This window comes from Lynx canadensis, chromosome A2, assembly GCF_007474595.2.
Source record: "Lynx canadensis isolate LIC74 chromosome A2, mLynCan4.pri.v2, whole genome shotgun sequence".
Lineage (NCBI taxonomy): Eukaryota > Metazoa > Chordata > Mammalia > Carnivora > Felidae > Lynx > Lynx canadensis.
This window is the reverse complement of record NC_044304.2, coordinates 106,404,607-106,418,911: the sequence shown is the minus strand read 5'-3', so window position 1 is coordinate 106,418,911 and position 14,305 is coordinate 106,404,607. Positions and strand designations below refer to the sequence as shown.

General features: G+C 36.7%; 1 protein-coding gene across 1 annotated transcript in view; it reads left to right on the top strand.

Moving 5' to 3' along the window:
• ETV1 (ETS variant transcription factor 1) overlaps window positions 1-14,305 on the top strand; it is a 91,383-nt gene that overhangs the window by 44,373 nt on the left and 32,705 nt on the right. Inside the window, 3 exon segments of the mRNA XM_030308041.2 lie at window positions 4,971-5,100; window positions 7,827-8,015; window positions 12,011-12,258. Coding sequence (XP_030163901.1) covers window positions 4,971-5,100; window positions 7,827-8,015; window positions 12,011-12,258 — 567 coding nt within the window.

Sequence of the window (14,305 nt, the reverse complement as noted above, 5' to 3'; positions counted from 1 at the left end):
CATAAACTGAGTGGCTTAAAAAATAGACATTGATTATCTCACAGTTCCGGAGGTTTGAGGTGAAAGATGAAGGTGTTGGTAGGGTTCGTTCTGAGTGCTGTGAGAGAGAAGCTGTTCTATGCCTGTCTCCTGGATTCTGGTGATTTGCTGGCAGTCTTGGCACTCCTTGGCCTGGAGAAGCATCACCTTATCTCTGCCTTCATCTTTATGTGGCCTTGTCCTGCTTGAGGGTCTCTATATCCTAACTCTTCCTTTTTTACAAGGACATGACATGAGTCATATTGGATTAGATTCCACCTAATGACCTCATCTTAGCTAATCTTCTAAGGAAGGTTACACCCTGAGGTGTACTGGGGTTAGGACTTGAACATGAACTTTGGAGGAGGCACAATTCAACCTATAACATATGAGCTGTGGGAAGTAATCCCTGGGTTTTTCAGAAGTACCTCCTAAGTTTAGGGATCAACTTACCTCTTCTCGCATTGTGGGGAGCCTTACATCCTTTCATCTAAAGTCAATTTAGGAAGGGGTCACGTGGGTGGTCCAGGTGGTTAAGCATTTGACTTCGGCTCAGGTCATGATCTCACAGTTCATGAGTTCAAGCCCCACATCGGGCTCTATGCTGACAACTCAGAGCCTGGAGCCTGTTTCAGATTCTGTGTCTCCTTCTCTCTCTGGCCCCCCTGACTCACACTCTGTCTCTCTCTCAAATAAATAAATAAATAAATAAACATTAAAAAAAATAATAAAGTCAATTTAGAAAGCTCATGGAACCAGTCTGAAAGCAATAGGGCTCCAGATAGTATATCCATTAAGATGGATCCTACTTTTTTTTCTAAGTTGATATCAATAGACTCTTTGATAGGACACTACTGTTATGCTAGCAGCCATTCCTGATGGTAGCCCAGACTTGTCATTCCTCCCCTGACTCATTTGGAATGATTTATCCTGTGGAGTTAAAAACAAAATCACACTTCCAAGATCACATTCTCAGATATCTCTGCTGGAACAGGAGACCAGACATATTCAAGTATTTTAAGTTGTGTAGCGTTGCTTGATACCTCTCATATTTTTTAACCTTTTAATTGAGATATGCATTCATTATGATGTAAAATTTTAACTGCACAGTTTGGTGAATTTTACATATGTATATATTCTTATAAGTACCAATCCGTGCAACATATAAAATATTCCCAGCACTGTGGCAGATTACTAGTGCCCTTTATTGGTAATTAACATTTCTATCCACCAATAGAAGGGAATTCTTTCACTATCAGTTAATTAGGTCTATTCTTGAAATTCCTATGCTACATACTCTTTTGTGCTTGACTTCTTTTATACACCTTCACATCTAGGAGACCATCTATATTTCTGTATGTGTCGGTTATTTGTTCTTTGTTGTTCCTGCATAGTATTTCATTGTATGAATATCCCATGAATTATTTATCCATTTTCCTGCTACCGAACATTTGAATTTTTCCAAAGTTTGCTATCTTGAATAAAGCTGCCATGAACATTTTTACACATATCAGTTGGTGAACATATGCAGTGCCTTCTCCTGGGTATACACCTAAGAGTGAAATTACTGGGTCCCGGGGTAAGTTTATGTTGAAGCAGTAGGGGATACTGCCAAAACATTTGCCAAAGTGTTTATATCAATTTGTACTGTCAGGAGCTTATATAAAAGTTCCTGTTGCTCTAGGTCTTCTTCAAAACTTGATAATGTCCGGGCACAGCATCTGGCTCTTGCTTTTGGCTTAGGTCATGATCTGGTTGGGCTCTGCACTGAGAGCATGGAGCCTGCTTGGGATCCTCTGTCTCCCTGTCTCTCTGTCCCTTCCCTGCTCATGCTCTCTCTCTCTGTGTCTCTCTGTCTCTCTCTCTCTCAAAATAAATAAATAAACTTTAAAAAACTTGGTAATGTCAATCTTTTGCAGCTTAGCCATTCTAGTGTGTGTATGATAATTTCATGTGGTTTCATTTGTTATTTTGCTCATAAGTAAAGATGTTGAATACTTTTTTTATATGCTTTTTGTTGTTCATTTGTTTGTTTTACCATTTGGATGTCTTCTTTTTTGGACTGTCTGTTCAAGGCTTTTGCCCATTTTTAATTGGGTCATTTGTTTGGTCTTACTTGTAACGAATCTTATTATGAGCTTTTTGTCAGATCTTTCTATTGAAAACATCTTCTTGGAATCTGTAGCTTACTTTGTAATCTTTTAATAATGTTTTGATGAAGAGAAGTTCTTAATTTCAGTGAAGAAAATTTTGTAGGTTATTTTCTTTTATGGTTGATGCTTTCAGTGTCCTGTTCATTAACCTTATCCTCCCTCAAAGTCCCAAAGATTTTTAAAATATACTAGTATTGAATATAGTAGTCTCTGATATATCTGATATTTTGATAAATACATTGAACTGTGCATCATACTACATATTTATTCTCGAGGCCTCACGTATTTTTATTCATATGAATTATATCTCATTTCTCAGGTATGAATATGTGGTACTACTCTGAATGACAAATAGAGTTCCTGATGTGTTACTACTCCTTTTTTCTTAGGAGAATGTAAAACCCAATACACAATCCCAAGTACTAAACTTGGCAATACATATCTTACTGTATATGTTCAAAGTAGTAATAAATCGTTGAAACCTGTTTGTTAAGAATGCAACAAATGTATGGTTAATGGTTGCATCATACAATATTTGTCATTCTGAGAAGTAGCACATAGACACAAACACAGGCAAAGAATTTTCTTATACAGTGTTACTTTAAATTTTTAGATTTTTTTCGTGTTTAAAAAAGTTTTTGTGCAAATTTAGGACTTAGTTAAAAATAAAGAGAATAATGTAATGAACTCCCACCTACCCATCATGAAGCTTTTAACATTTATCAACATTTTTCTAATTTGATTCATTCCTCATACATCATTTTTTCTAGACTATTTTGAAGAAAATCCCAGACATATTTTCTGTAAATACTTTATGAATCTCTCACATTAAATTTTTTGTGTTTATCTGCCATTGCATTAGCACATCCAATAAAATTAATGATAATTTCTTAAATATCTAATACCTAGTCCATTTTCAGATGACTTATTTGTCTCCAAGTTAGTTGCCTTTTTATAGATGTTCTTTTCAAATTAGAATCCTAACAAATCCTCATGTTCTTAAATGTCTTCTATCTGAATGGTTAATAAATTATAACCCTCTGACTTCATAAAGTTAATGAACATGAGTACTCTTGACATTTGAAAATGCACATAATTTCTCCTTTGTTTCTATTCCTCTACTCTCTACATTGAATAGGCATATTAAACTCACAGTACATCAAGAAAAAACTTTGAAATAGACCTCCCAGTGAAATTATTTTGTTACTATTTGTTAAGTTTTTCTTAGACAGCTAATTTAGGTGAAGTTATTTATTTCTTTGGCAAATGTATATTCCACAATGTTTCAGGTGGTTCTTGAGCCACCACTGAAGATTTCTGTCAAAATTATGTACATATCCAAATAAACAGCATATATTTGCCCATAGCTTGATAGTTCTTGGTATCAAATTATTGTTAAATTATATGTGACATTCAAACAAGTGCACATTTATAATGCTGTAATGTTACAATCAAGATTGAATGGCGTCATAAATCATGAAGTTTCTCTTGTCATATCATGTCTTTGTAGAAACAGACTTAATAATTTGTAATGTTTCTTTATTTGGTGAGCTAGAGAGAGTATGCATGCACATGCATGAGCTGGGGGGGAGGGGTGCCGCGGTATGGCGCAGAGAGAGAGGGAAACAGAAAATCCCAAGCAAGTTCCACGTGTAGCATGGAGCCTGACACAGGGTTTGAAATAGGGCTTGATTTCATGACTGTGAGATTAGGACCTGAGACAAATTCAAGAATGGATGCTTCCCTAACTGTACCATCCCAGTATATTGTGTTTTAATTCGAATTCTCATATGAGTTAGAATAAATCTCTAGAATGTGTGTTTTCTTGTGTTTATCCTTAATTAGTCATATTTGTGCATATTGTATATGAAAATAAAATCCTTGTATCTTTTTACTAATTTTTCATTTATTACTAACAGTTTAATTATTCTAATAGGATCTCCAATTTTCAATTTCATATACAAGAATAAAAATATATATAGTGTTACTTGTTTATTGGCTTTAAAGCTATGATTCTTCCCACACAACATATTTCCTCTAGAGTTCATATTTTATAGGATCCTTGTAATACATTAAGCATTGATGAATGTAAGTATAACCATTAAGTCATGCAAAAAAGGAGACAATATTAGATATAGAAGAATTATTTTATGGTAGATTGCATGTGAAAAATAATTTTCAGATATTTTTCCCATTTTATCTTCCTACTCTGGTAAGCAGATAAGCAGGTACTTTTACCTTTATTTTATAAATGAACATTGGCCTCAAAGGTGGTGAAATTTTGCCCAAACTGTCATCAGTTACCATGGGACCTGCACTTGGATTTTCTTTCTTCTACTCTAGTTATCATTCCATTAAACCATTATTATTGATGGGTTTGAGATATTTTCCTTTCAGTAATGCTTAAAATTATGTTCCTGTCTTCACTTAATTCTTGGATAACCAGTTGTGTTTTTTCTTCTTTAATCACTAGAAGTTTCTTGGCAATGTTTTTAAAACTTTCTGAAAACTGAGCTTCTAGTGTTGTTAATATCAGTTAAGTAAATTATAATTGATTCACTTGAAGTAATGAAAGAGAGTTCAAGCATGCATCCTGTTATACAGTAAAAGCAGAAAAAGAGTATACAGAGATTCTCTATAATCTTTTCATCCATGAAATTCATTAAATGTGATTTTTCTTTGTTATGTAAGTTAATATGAAATGTTAAGGCCATTTCAACCAAGAGAAGTAGAACAGATTACTGTACTTAATTTCTAACTGGGCTTCATTTTTGTGGGTATTTTTGTTTTGTTTTCTAGTGGCTTTTCATGGCCTACCACTGAAAATCAAGAAAGAACCCCACAGTCCATGTTCAGAACTCGGTTCTGCCTGCAGTCAAGAACAGCCCTTTAAATTCAGCTATGGAGAAAAGTGCCTGTATAATGTCAGGTAAAGCAATCAGGTGTATTTATACATAGAGAGAGGGTGGTGGTTCTTACTAAAACAAAAAGTCCAGAAAAATATAAAGTCTCAGATTATATTTTATGAGTTCTATCTTCAGCATGTAACAAAGCTAATTAGGTAATATGTTTAGCAGAACTCTGAAGAACTGTATACCATCTGATCACACACTTGGAGAATCATTTTAAAGCAATAATTTTCATCCACATCGTTAGTTGTTTTTCTGCTGTAGCGATGCATCCTGGGTTTGAAAAGAGGGTCTTACTTGGTGTGAACAGCTATTGAAAGTTCTCATTAGAATGAATGCATTATGCACTTTAGATAGAGTCTGTAGGAAAAAAAAAAAGGAAACATTTGGCAGGTGTGAGCAGTACATTAGTTACTGACAGGCTTTGCAGATGATCTATAAGATATGTTCATGGAGAATTGCAATAAAGTTAGAATTTTATAAGGCTCAGCACAGGCTATTATCTATTAAAAAGCCAGTTGTTCTTTTTGATGATAGTAAAGGGTGGAGCAGTAAAATTACTTTGCTCATTTGTTGGAAGATTTCATAACATATATGTTCATTAAAAACCCTTCACAGTAAATTGCATTGTTACTTTTCATATTGGCCTCTAATTGCATAAGGAAAAGTTGGCACTGTCTATTGAGTATCATTATTCCCAATTACAGTAGATACTTACTTCTTAAAAGGAGTTCATTTGGAAACTTACAAAAAAGGATTACAAATATTTGTAGTTATAGAAGTTACATAGATTCAGGTTCAAAATACATACGATCCAAAGGAGCCTTCTCTATTCTCATATAGTCGCAACATGTAATGTTATATCCAAGATATATAAAATTCAAGAAACTCAGATTTGTGCAGTCTGATGGCAGCTGACCAATGTTGGGATATTCTCTTGCTGTTTGTTCTTGCAAACTTGTCTCTTATGTCTGTTTTTCTAGGAGGATCACCAGAGCCTGAAATTATGAGCCAGCTCACTTGAAACTGCAAAACTTTTATTAAAAAAAATCTCGTAGAAGGCATTAAAGCTTACCGAGTTCAGTTAAAATAATATTGATCAATCTGAGTTTTATTTATAGTGTTTTTTAATTTTTGCATTTTCTCTTTAAGAGTGCTGCATTTTCACAGAATAATTACTTAGCGTAATGAAGAATTTTAAGTTAATGGACCAGGTAGATATAGAATTGTTGTTCCATTTCAGCGTTGATCACAGGTGTGGCTATGAAATAATTACTGCTTTGTATGACATATCTGACTTTCATAAATTAATAGTAAATGAATCACATGAATATTTTCGGGTTTCTCTTGGGGACCAATAATTTCCACAGTGATTTATAGATTAAATTCTAGTACCTCCATTTCCATATGAACAATGTAATTCAATACAATATTTTGTGGGGGGAAAACGAAGCGTCCTAGGGCAGAGGGTGTATCAGTTTTTTGTTTTTTTTTTTTCAGTTTTTTCTTTACATGGGAATGGGACAGGCAAACTAGTTTGTAAAAGAAGTTGTTTCTCGTTCAGAAATATTGGTAAAAGGTATAGGTAGAAACAAACATAATACGAGTACTGTTGACTTTGCTTTAAAACCACCAGTGGGCTTATACAGCACACCCTCCTACGCTTTTATGAAGTGTTTTTGTGCTTGGCTATAATTCTGTGTACACATGTATCAACTGAATAAACTATTACATAAGTTAATCCAAAAAGAATGTTTCTTTTTAAAAAAGGAAAAACTATGTATTGATGATCACTATTTTGAAAGAAAAATATTATTTTAGCCTCAAACTGTCTTCCTTATTCAGAAATTTAAGTAAAGTTTATTTTTGTTTATTTTGAAAGAGAGAGAGAGAGAGAGAGAGCATGCGCACGTGCAAGTAGGGGAGGGGCAGAGAGAGGGAGACAGAATCCCAAGTAGGGATGTGGGCCTCGAACTCAGGAACGCTAAGATTGTGACTTGAGCAGAAGTCAAGAGTTGGATGCTCAACCAACTGAGCCACACAGGTGCCCCATATCAGAGACATTTTAATTTGCCTCATTACTCTTTATTATCCCATGTGAGGAAGTAAATGTCAGGTATCATTTATTTTATATATAAGAAAAATGAAAATAAGGCAAAGGCATTGTCTTCTTAAAATTATACCCAAAATAAAGGCAAGCCAGGAATGGTCTCCATCTTATGAAATTGAAGTTAGTTTCTTGTTCTAAAATCTTATGTAAATATGGAACAATGACAATATCAGAAACATGCCACGATTTAGGAAAGATCTATTCAACTTGCTCAAGCATTAATTCCACTGCTCTCATAGTGCTTTTCTATATACTAAGTTATTTGTGTAAGTATTAAAATACACATTTTATATTTATGCTGATACTAAGTTATATATTAATTATCCTATTTTCTCTTTAAGTGTGTGGTGATTCTGAAGATTATGTGTTTTAGGATGACAAAAATTAACACATGTTAAATTCTCACTTCCTTATGACTTGAGCCTAACATATATATATTGAGCCTAATATATATATTATATATATATTTACATATTACATATTACATATGTAAATACGTATATATACATTTATATACATATAAATACATATTACATATATATAATATATACATTTCTTCTTTTCTTGGGTTGGAAGGAAAAGTGTTTAATCACTCCAAGGAAACCAATGTTCTCTTTTCTTTTGTTCCTTGGGTAGTGCCTATGATCAGAAGCCACAAGTGGGAATGAGGCCCTCCAACCCCCCAACTCCATCCAGCACCCCAGTGTCCCCACTACATCATGCGTCTCCAAACTCCACTCACACTCCAAAACCTGACCGCACCTTCCCTGCTCACCTCCCTCCATCGCAGACCATACAAGATAGCAGCTACCCCATGGACCACAGGTAAAACAGCAAATATTGTATATATATTGTTTAATGTTTTGAGCATCTTGGAGGCAATTTCTATCACCAATTCCTAAGACCTATGGTAGATTTAAGGTGAGCATATTAATTTTGCACATCTTTGCAAAATGTTTTTAGAAAGAGCTTGCTCTGTCTATAGTTAGAAATAATTTGTGGAGAAGGTCATTTATAAACATTCCTTTTATAAACATTTAAATTGGTTGCTAAAGTGGAGAATTAATCTATATACTGATATTTGAACATTTCCCTTTCGCTTTGCCTGAATTAAATTGCCTCACTTAAACTTTAAATCAGATCATCCCATTTTTATGAGCATATGTGTGTACTTGTTCTATAAAGTTAGGAGACTAATTTTAGTAGGTGGCTTATGGAATTAGGTTCTTTACCTTAGATTGAATGGTTTAGCTGTACATAGTTTTGCAGAATAGAACTTATTTGATTAAAACTATTTTCCATCCTTTGCAAGTGATGAATATTTAATGCCAGTAGGTGCCTGACCCTGGATCCTGAGAATACAAAGGAAAGAGATAGAGACTGAATTATTCTTTCTTAGAAAGAAGACAAGAACCCGAGTGTGGAGCTAGGGAGGATGCCATGGTGGACATTCTGAACTCCTAGAGATACATGCACATTCAAATAAAATACAGGAGTACCTTTGTACTTTTAGTAATAGAGATTAAAACACAGGTTGATACTATATAGCATCCATCGTTTCCTTTCTACCTTGTAATTATAGAGAGCCGATGGTGTGCAGGGAAATGTTTAACAACAGGCTTAATGGGAGAAAAACCAGAAGGCCCCATCTGTAGCATTTGATGAATCTGTGATATAAATGTTCCAACTGTAAGCCATCATTGTGACAGCCCTAAACACAGAGTCAGAATCGCGTGGAAGCAGACCTTTACATAGTATCTCTACCCTAAAGATAAAATAGACATAACCTCCAGGACATAATTAGTAGCAAGACAGAGTGAAACAATTAGCAAGAGATGCATTTTGAATACTTCTTGCCTTTGTTTTTAATAGGATTTTTTAAAAAGTTATAAATTTACATCATTTAATGCTTAAGTATCCTGTGTTTAACAATCGGCTCACAGTATTTCTGAAAATTTAACAATAAGCCAGTGCAAACTGGCTGTGACACACCGTTACAAAAATAACTCAGCTGAAGGAATCCTCTAGATCAGCAGAGGAAACCAGAAGATGTGTCACTGGCAACTTTCAGAGGATAAGGGAATACTCACTCAGTTCAGCTTTTTATAGGTTATTTAATGTGACTCAATCTCAAATTCAGTTCAATGTTTTTTGGGATGATGGATAAGATGAAAGCATTCTTTATAGTGTGAAACGAAGCCACATCTTTTCTACCTTTGTTTCCATCACTGAGCCCTCTTGTGCTCTAGTTATGAAATGCTTCCTACGATCTTTCCCTTCTCACTCCGTAGACTCGAGACCTTGTCAGAGCGTAATGGTATGTGCATCTGTGTAAACAGTTTGGTAAATACAGATGAAAGAAATCTTATTGCAGGGTGGGCCATTGAACAGATGCACATTGTGCAGGACTGAAAGGGAGAAAGAGTACAAACAAGAAAAGCAAGTTTTATTTTGTCCACTTCTGTTGACTTCCCAGAGTTCTCGACACTCGAGGCTTTCACACTTTGAATGAGTGCCAGCATCAGAGATCGTGTCGTTGGCTGTTTGTGCGGAGTAGTTATTTCTTAGGGAAGGTGACTGCTAAACAAGCAGGATGCCTGTGTTTAGGTGACCTAACTCGGAATGGTTTAGCCAAATCCATTTTAGTTTCTCTACTTGAAGTCAAATATCTGAGACTGAGAACAGCCGGCCCGGAACTATAAGAGGGAAGCTCGGGGTCTTTTCCCACTGCCCCCCCACTGAGTTTTGAGGACAGCACCAGCTGGCCAATCCCAGGAAAATCTCTGGAGCCGTATGTTTCTGAGGAGGATTTCTTGGAGGGTTCTAGCCAACAAATGACAGTCCCTTGGTTATAAATGGCAGATTTGCTCTGGAAACAGATCCTTTCTCCAAATAGCCCCCTCCAGGCCGGGCACCCCACTTCACTCTGGGAACGCTCTCTGGCCAACTGGGCTGCACCCTGCTTCCTTTCCTCAGGCTCATTCTGTTCTGAGGGCCAGCCCTTTGGCACTTGTTCCTGAACCCACTGTGCCGGAGCCCTGTCTCTCTTTCTCTGTGTTTCCCGCCACTTATACGCTGTTTTGCTGTATCCAAGAACCGTCAGCATGCTCTCTTTACCCATTAACTCTCTTCCAGCGGCTACTTGAGTCACTGTACCTTTACCTTGTCCAGTGCCTCATAACAATGGTGCGAGACACTTGTGTGTTTGGTATATATGTAGTCCTCGGCAAGTACATGCTCGAATCGGGTTGAATCGTAGAAACAAATGGCTTGATTCTTTACAAAGCTTTTAGTATAAGTGTTATTAACTTCCTTTTAAGGCTTCACAAGTGAACTGGTTTCTTATTTTAACGTCAAGTTACAATTTTCTGATTCACTCCTTGACAGTTCTTAATGATAATTTCTGTTGCTTTTTTTGGCTAATGAAATAAGCAAAAGAAGGGAAATGAATGCAGTGCCAGTCAGCCTGTTTTGCAATATCTGAGTTTCTAAGTTTATTTTCTGCAGGTGTAGGTGGAATTTCAGTGCCTTCTATGGCTGGCAGGAAACTTAGAGTTAAGCCACAGGGCCGTGAAGAAGGAGCATTTGTAGACATGCTAAAGCGAGCGCATTGCCATTCTTTCACTTTTACCTTATTTTCATTTCACCTGACCCAAATTAAATGTTAACTTTCCAAATTAAAGTCTCAGGAATGCTTTTAGTGTGTGTGTGTGTGTGTGTGTGTGTTGGGGGGGGCAGTTCATGGGTTTATATTTGCGCATTGAAGTGTATGGTAGGTTATTTGTAAGCACTCTTGGGGCATTTTAGAGCAGGTTTAAATCTTTAATTAATCCACATCTTTGTGGTGGGTCAGTGATCTTATGTTTGAGAAAGACGGAATTGAATGATGATGTGATTAGCCCATCATTACACAGCATAACCAAGAAGGAAGGAACCTAGGGGTTCACTGTCAGCTTGTTCTGAGTCCTCAGAAACTTCCTCATGACCTAACAGCACAACGTGTCCCAAATCTTTGCAGCAAATACGTCTTGTTTCCATCTTTGGAGGTCTGCTGTATTATGTATGCTTACTTTTATCAATCGGATATTTTCTTTGAAGCCATTGGATGCTCATGTGTGCCGTGCTGCTGTTTGACAAGGGTGGTCTTTCAAACAACCAGCTTAGATTTTAGTCTCTGTATTATTTCCCCTTTTAACTTCCCACCAGAATACAGTGTTTCTTAGAACACTGGTGAAGATTTAAGAGTCCTGCCCGTTTGAAAACAGGGCTATTCCTCTCTTGCTTCCTCAGGAACTGATGGTAAGGGACGGAAAACCAAAAAGTAGGTTAGTAAAAACCTGGTTGATTTTTGGTATGTTTGTTGATTGGTTTGTTAACATAATTAAGAGACGGGGGATGCAGTTTGGAATCAGATTCTTTGTGTTTTTCCTGGTTTGTTTTTTCCTTATATATAATCATTTGAGACTCTCTTAATATGGAAATTTGGTAAATGATCCAACTTGTTAAGAATTGGGCATTTTAGCGGTTAGGGTGTGTGTTTCCTCAATAGTACACTGCTTAAAGCACATCTTTCACTTACTGTAGTGTTCCAAAATGGTACTGCAGGGGACTAATTATCAAGGAACACAAGTCATATTATGATATAAAAAACACGGTGCTACTGACCCAGGAAGGAGAAATCTAGTGAGTCCTTGCAAAAGATTTACACTTCGGGTCAGTTGGTATCATGCTCATTAACAAAACAGTTAAAACTTGTACCATTATTGTAAGGAGTATTCCTTGTTACCCTTTTATTTAAAACATGCTCTCTTATTTCCCAGATTTCGCCGCCAGCTTTCTGAACCCTGTAATTCTTTTCCTCCTTTGCCAACAATGCCAAGGGAAGGACGTCCTATGTACCAACGGCAGATGTCTGAGCCAAACATCCCCTTCCCCCCTCAAGGCTTTAAGCAGGAATACCACGACCCAGTGTATGAACACAACACCATGGTTGGTGGTGCGGCCAGCCAAAGCTTCCCTCCTCCTCTGATGATTAAACAGGAACCCAGAGACTTTGCATATGATTCAGGTAGGCCCATGCTTTAAGTTACGTTTAAGACATCATTTCACTTGCTTGTCACTTTGGTTAGTGTTGGCATCAACTTGGGCCGCTCATGACCATTTGGTGTGGAATCTTTCTGATTTTATCCCCTCTTTGAATCTTTCTCTCTGTGTGAAGTTGAACCATCAAACCATTTTGGCTTGAGCTCATGGTTGAAATAGTGTCTAGAAATGAAAGCAGTCCAAAGAAAAGTGTAATTTGTAAAATCAGGCATACTCTCAGTCCAAAAGAATATCATTGTAATTCTTTGGATTTGGGGCTTTCTTTCTATTTTGCTGTGGTAGTGTTATCTAATCATGTTGGTTACAGAAAGTAATATTCTTTTGCTTTGGCTCATTTATTGGTTATAACTGTTTTGTCCTTTATTGGTGGTGATACTCCAATAGTCCAGCAGTAAAGATTCTTACATATTAGAAGAGGAAGAGCAAAAATAAAATATCTGAGTTTCAAATTGGTTTATTCATAGAGTTTAGCTTTGGTCTCACTGTGGCAGAAAGGCCCCACAAAGTAACATATCAAGATGGAGAAAGGGGGGCTCCTGAAAGTAAGAAAATATACACTGGTTACGAATATCACTCCAACATGTAACCTTGAGACTTTAGAAGAATTACTTAATTCCTCTCCTTTTCACCCATTATAATCTCAAAATCTGGACGTCTGCTTGTCACACATCTCAGGAATTTTGGAAAAAAAAGTATGAAATAAAAGCTAATGCTTATAAGAAGGGCACCATGTTCCTACAAAATATTATTAATGTTATTGTAACTGGTGAATAGATGACTGTGGACTTGGAAATACCTGAAAACAATGTAATTTCCTCTTGATGCAAAGTTATGGATATTCTTTATGAGGAAACTATTGCTTCTCTAGGAATAACTCTGCTAAGTTTTTCTATTCTACTTGAGGAAGGAAAATTGTCTCTAGTTTGAGTTTTTAGCTTGCATAAAATTACCTGCTTTATTAGGAACTGCTCTCAAAGCTCAGCAAGGGGGAGCCTTATGACTGAGAGTCTCCCTTTGGCCACCATTCTTCTGTGGGCAAGAGGTCCAAAGGATGAAGAGGAATTGCCTACTCAGAGGCTATGTCTCCACTTGTCGAAAGAGCACGAGCTACCAAGGACACATGAATTCCCAGCCTGATTGGCCCTAAGTCCATTTCCACAGTCTGAGCGGGTCTTTCCCAGGCTCGGCTTTCTGAAGGCAGAACGCGTTGCCCCTGTGTACACTCCCAGGGTCCACGGAAGCGGCTTCGAGGTAGCTCTTTGTGGCAGAATGAGAATGGAGCTTGGATATGCCCGTGTGCTTGCGTATGAGGCCCCCATGGTTTACATGGTATATGGAACAGTGTAGGGTGAAGGGATAGGAAAAGAGGAAGAAAGGGGCGTGAGCCAGGGTCTAAAGACTAGAAGCTGGCTCCATACCATCCTTTGCCCATGCTAATCTTAGAGCGTTCTCCAAATTCTAGATTTGACTTGGCCTTCCAGTTGTTATGAATGGTGTGTTTCATTCATTTCAAGGAATGGGAGGAGAAAATGTACTCATTAGCTGTTTGTTAGTTGGTTTACAATTTAAAAAATGTAAACATATGCGTGAGGGCTTTTATTTGAATGCTTGCCTCTCAGGCCCTGTCATTTGCAGACTACATGTACTTGAAATGCATCATAGGGGTTTCAGTTTAGAATTTTTTGTATTTGTCCATAGTTTGTCCATAGTTAAGAACCCTACAATGCATTTTATTATAGATAAGATTCATTTTTCTCTATAAACTTTAAGTCCTTTTAACTGATGCTATCTTTATTTCCCAAACTGTATTTCGATTTGCTGTACAGTTTTTTGAAGTCACCACGATTTTAAGAAACTTTATATGGAAATCATATAAAACAGTCCAAATAATTTGTTCAAAGGGACTTAGAGAGCATAGCATTTAAAGAGCATCTCTGTGTGTTCTAGAAATGTTTTTATATGTATAATCATACCAAGATTGACATTGAAAGCATTTTTGGGGGGCGCCTGGG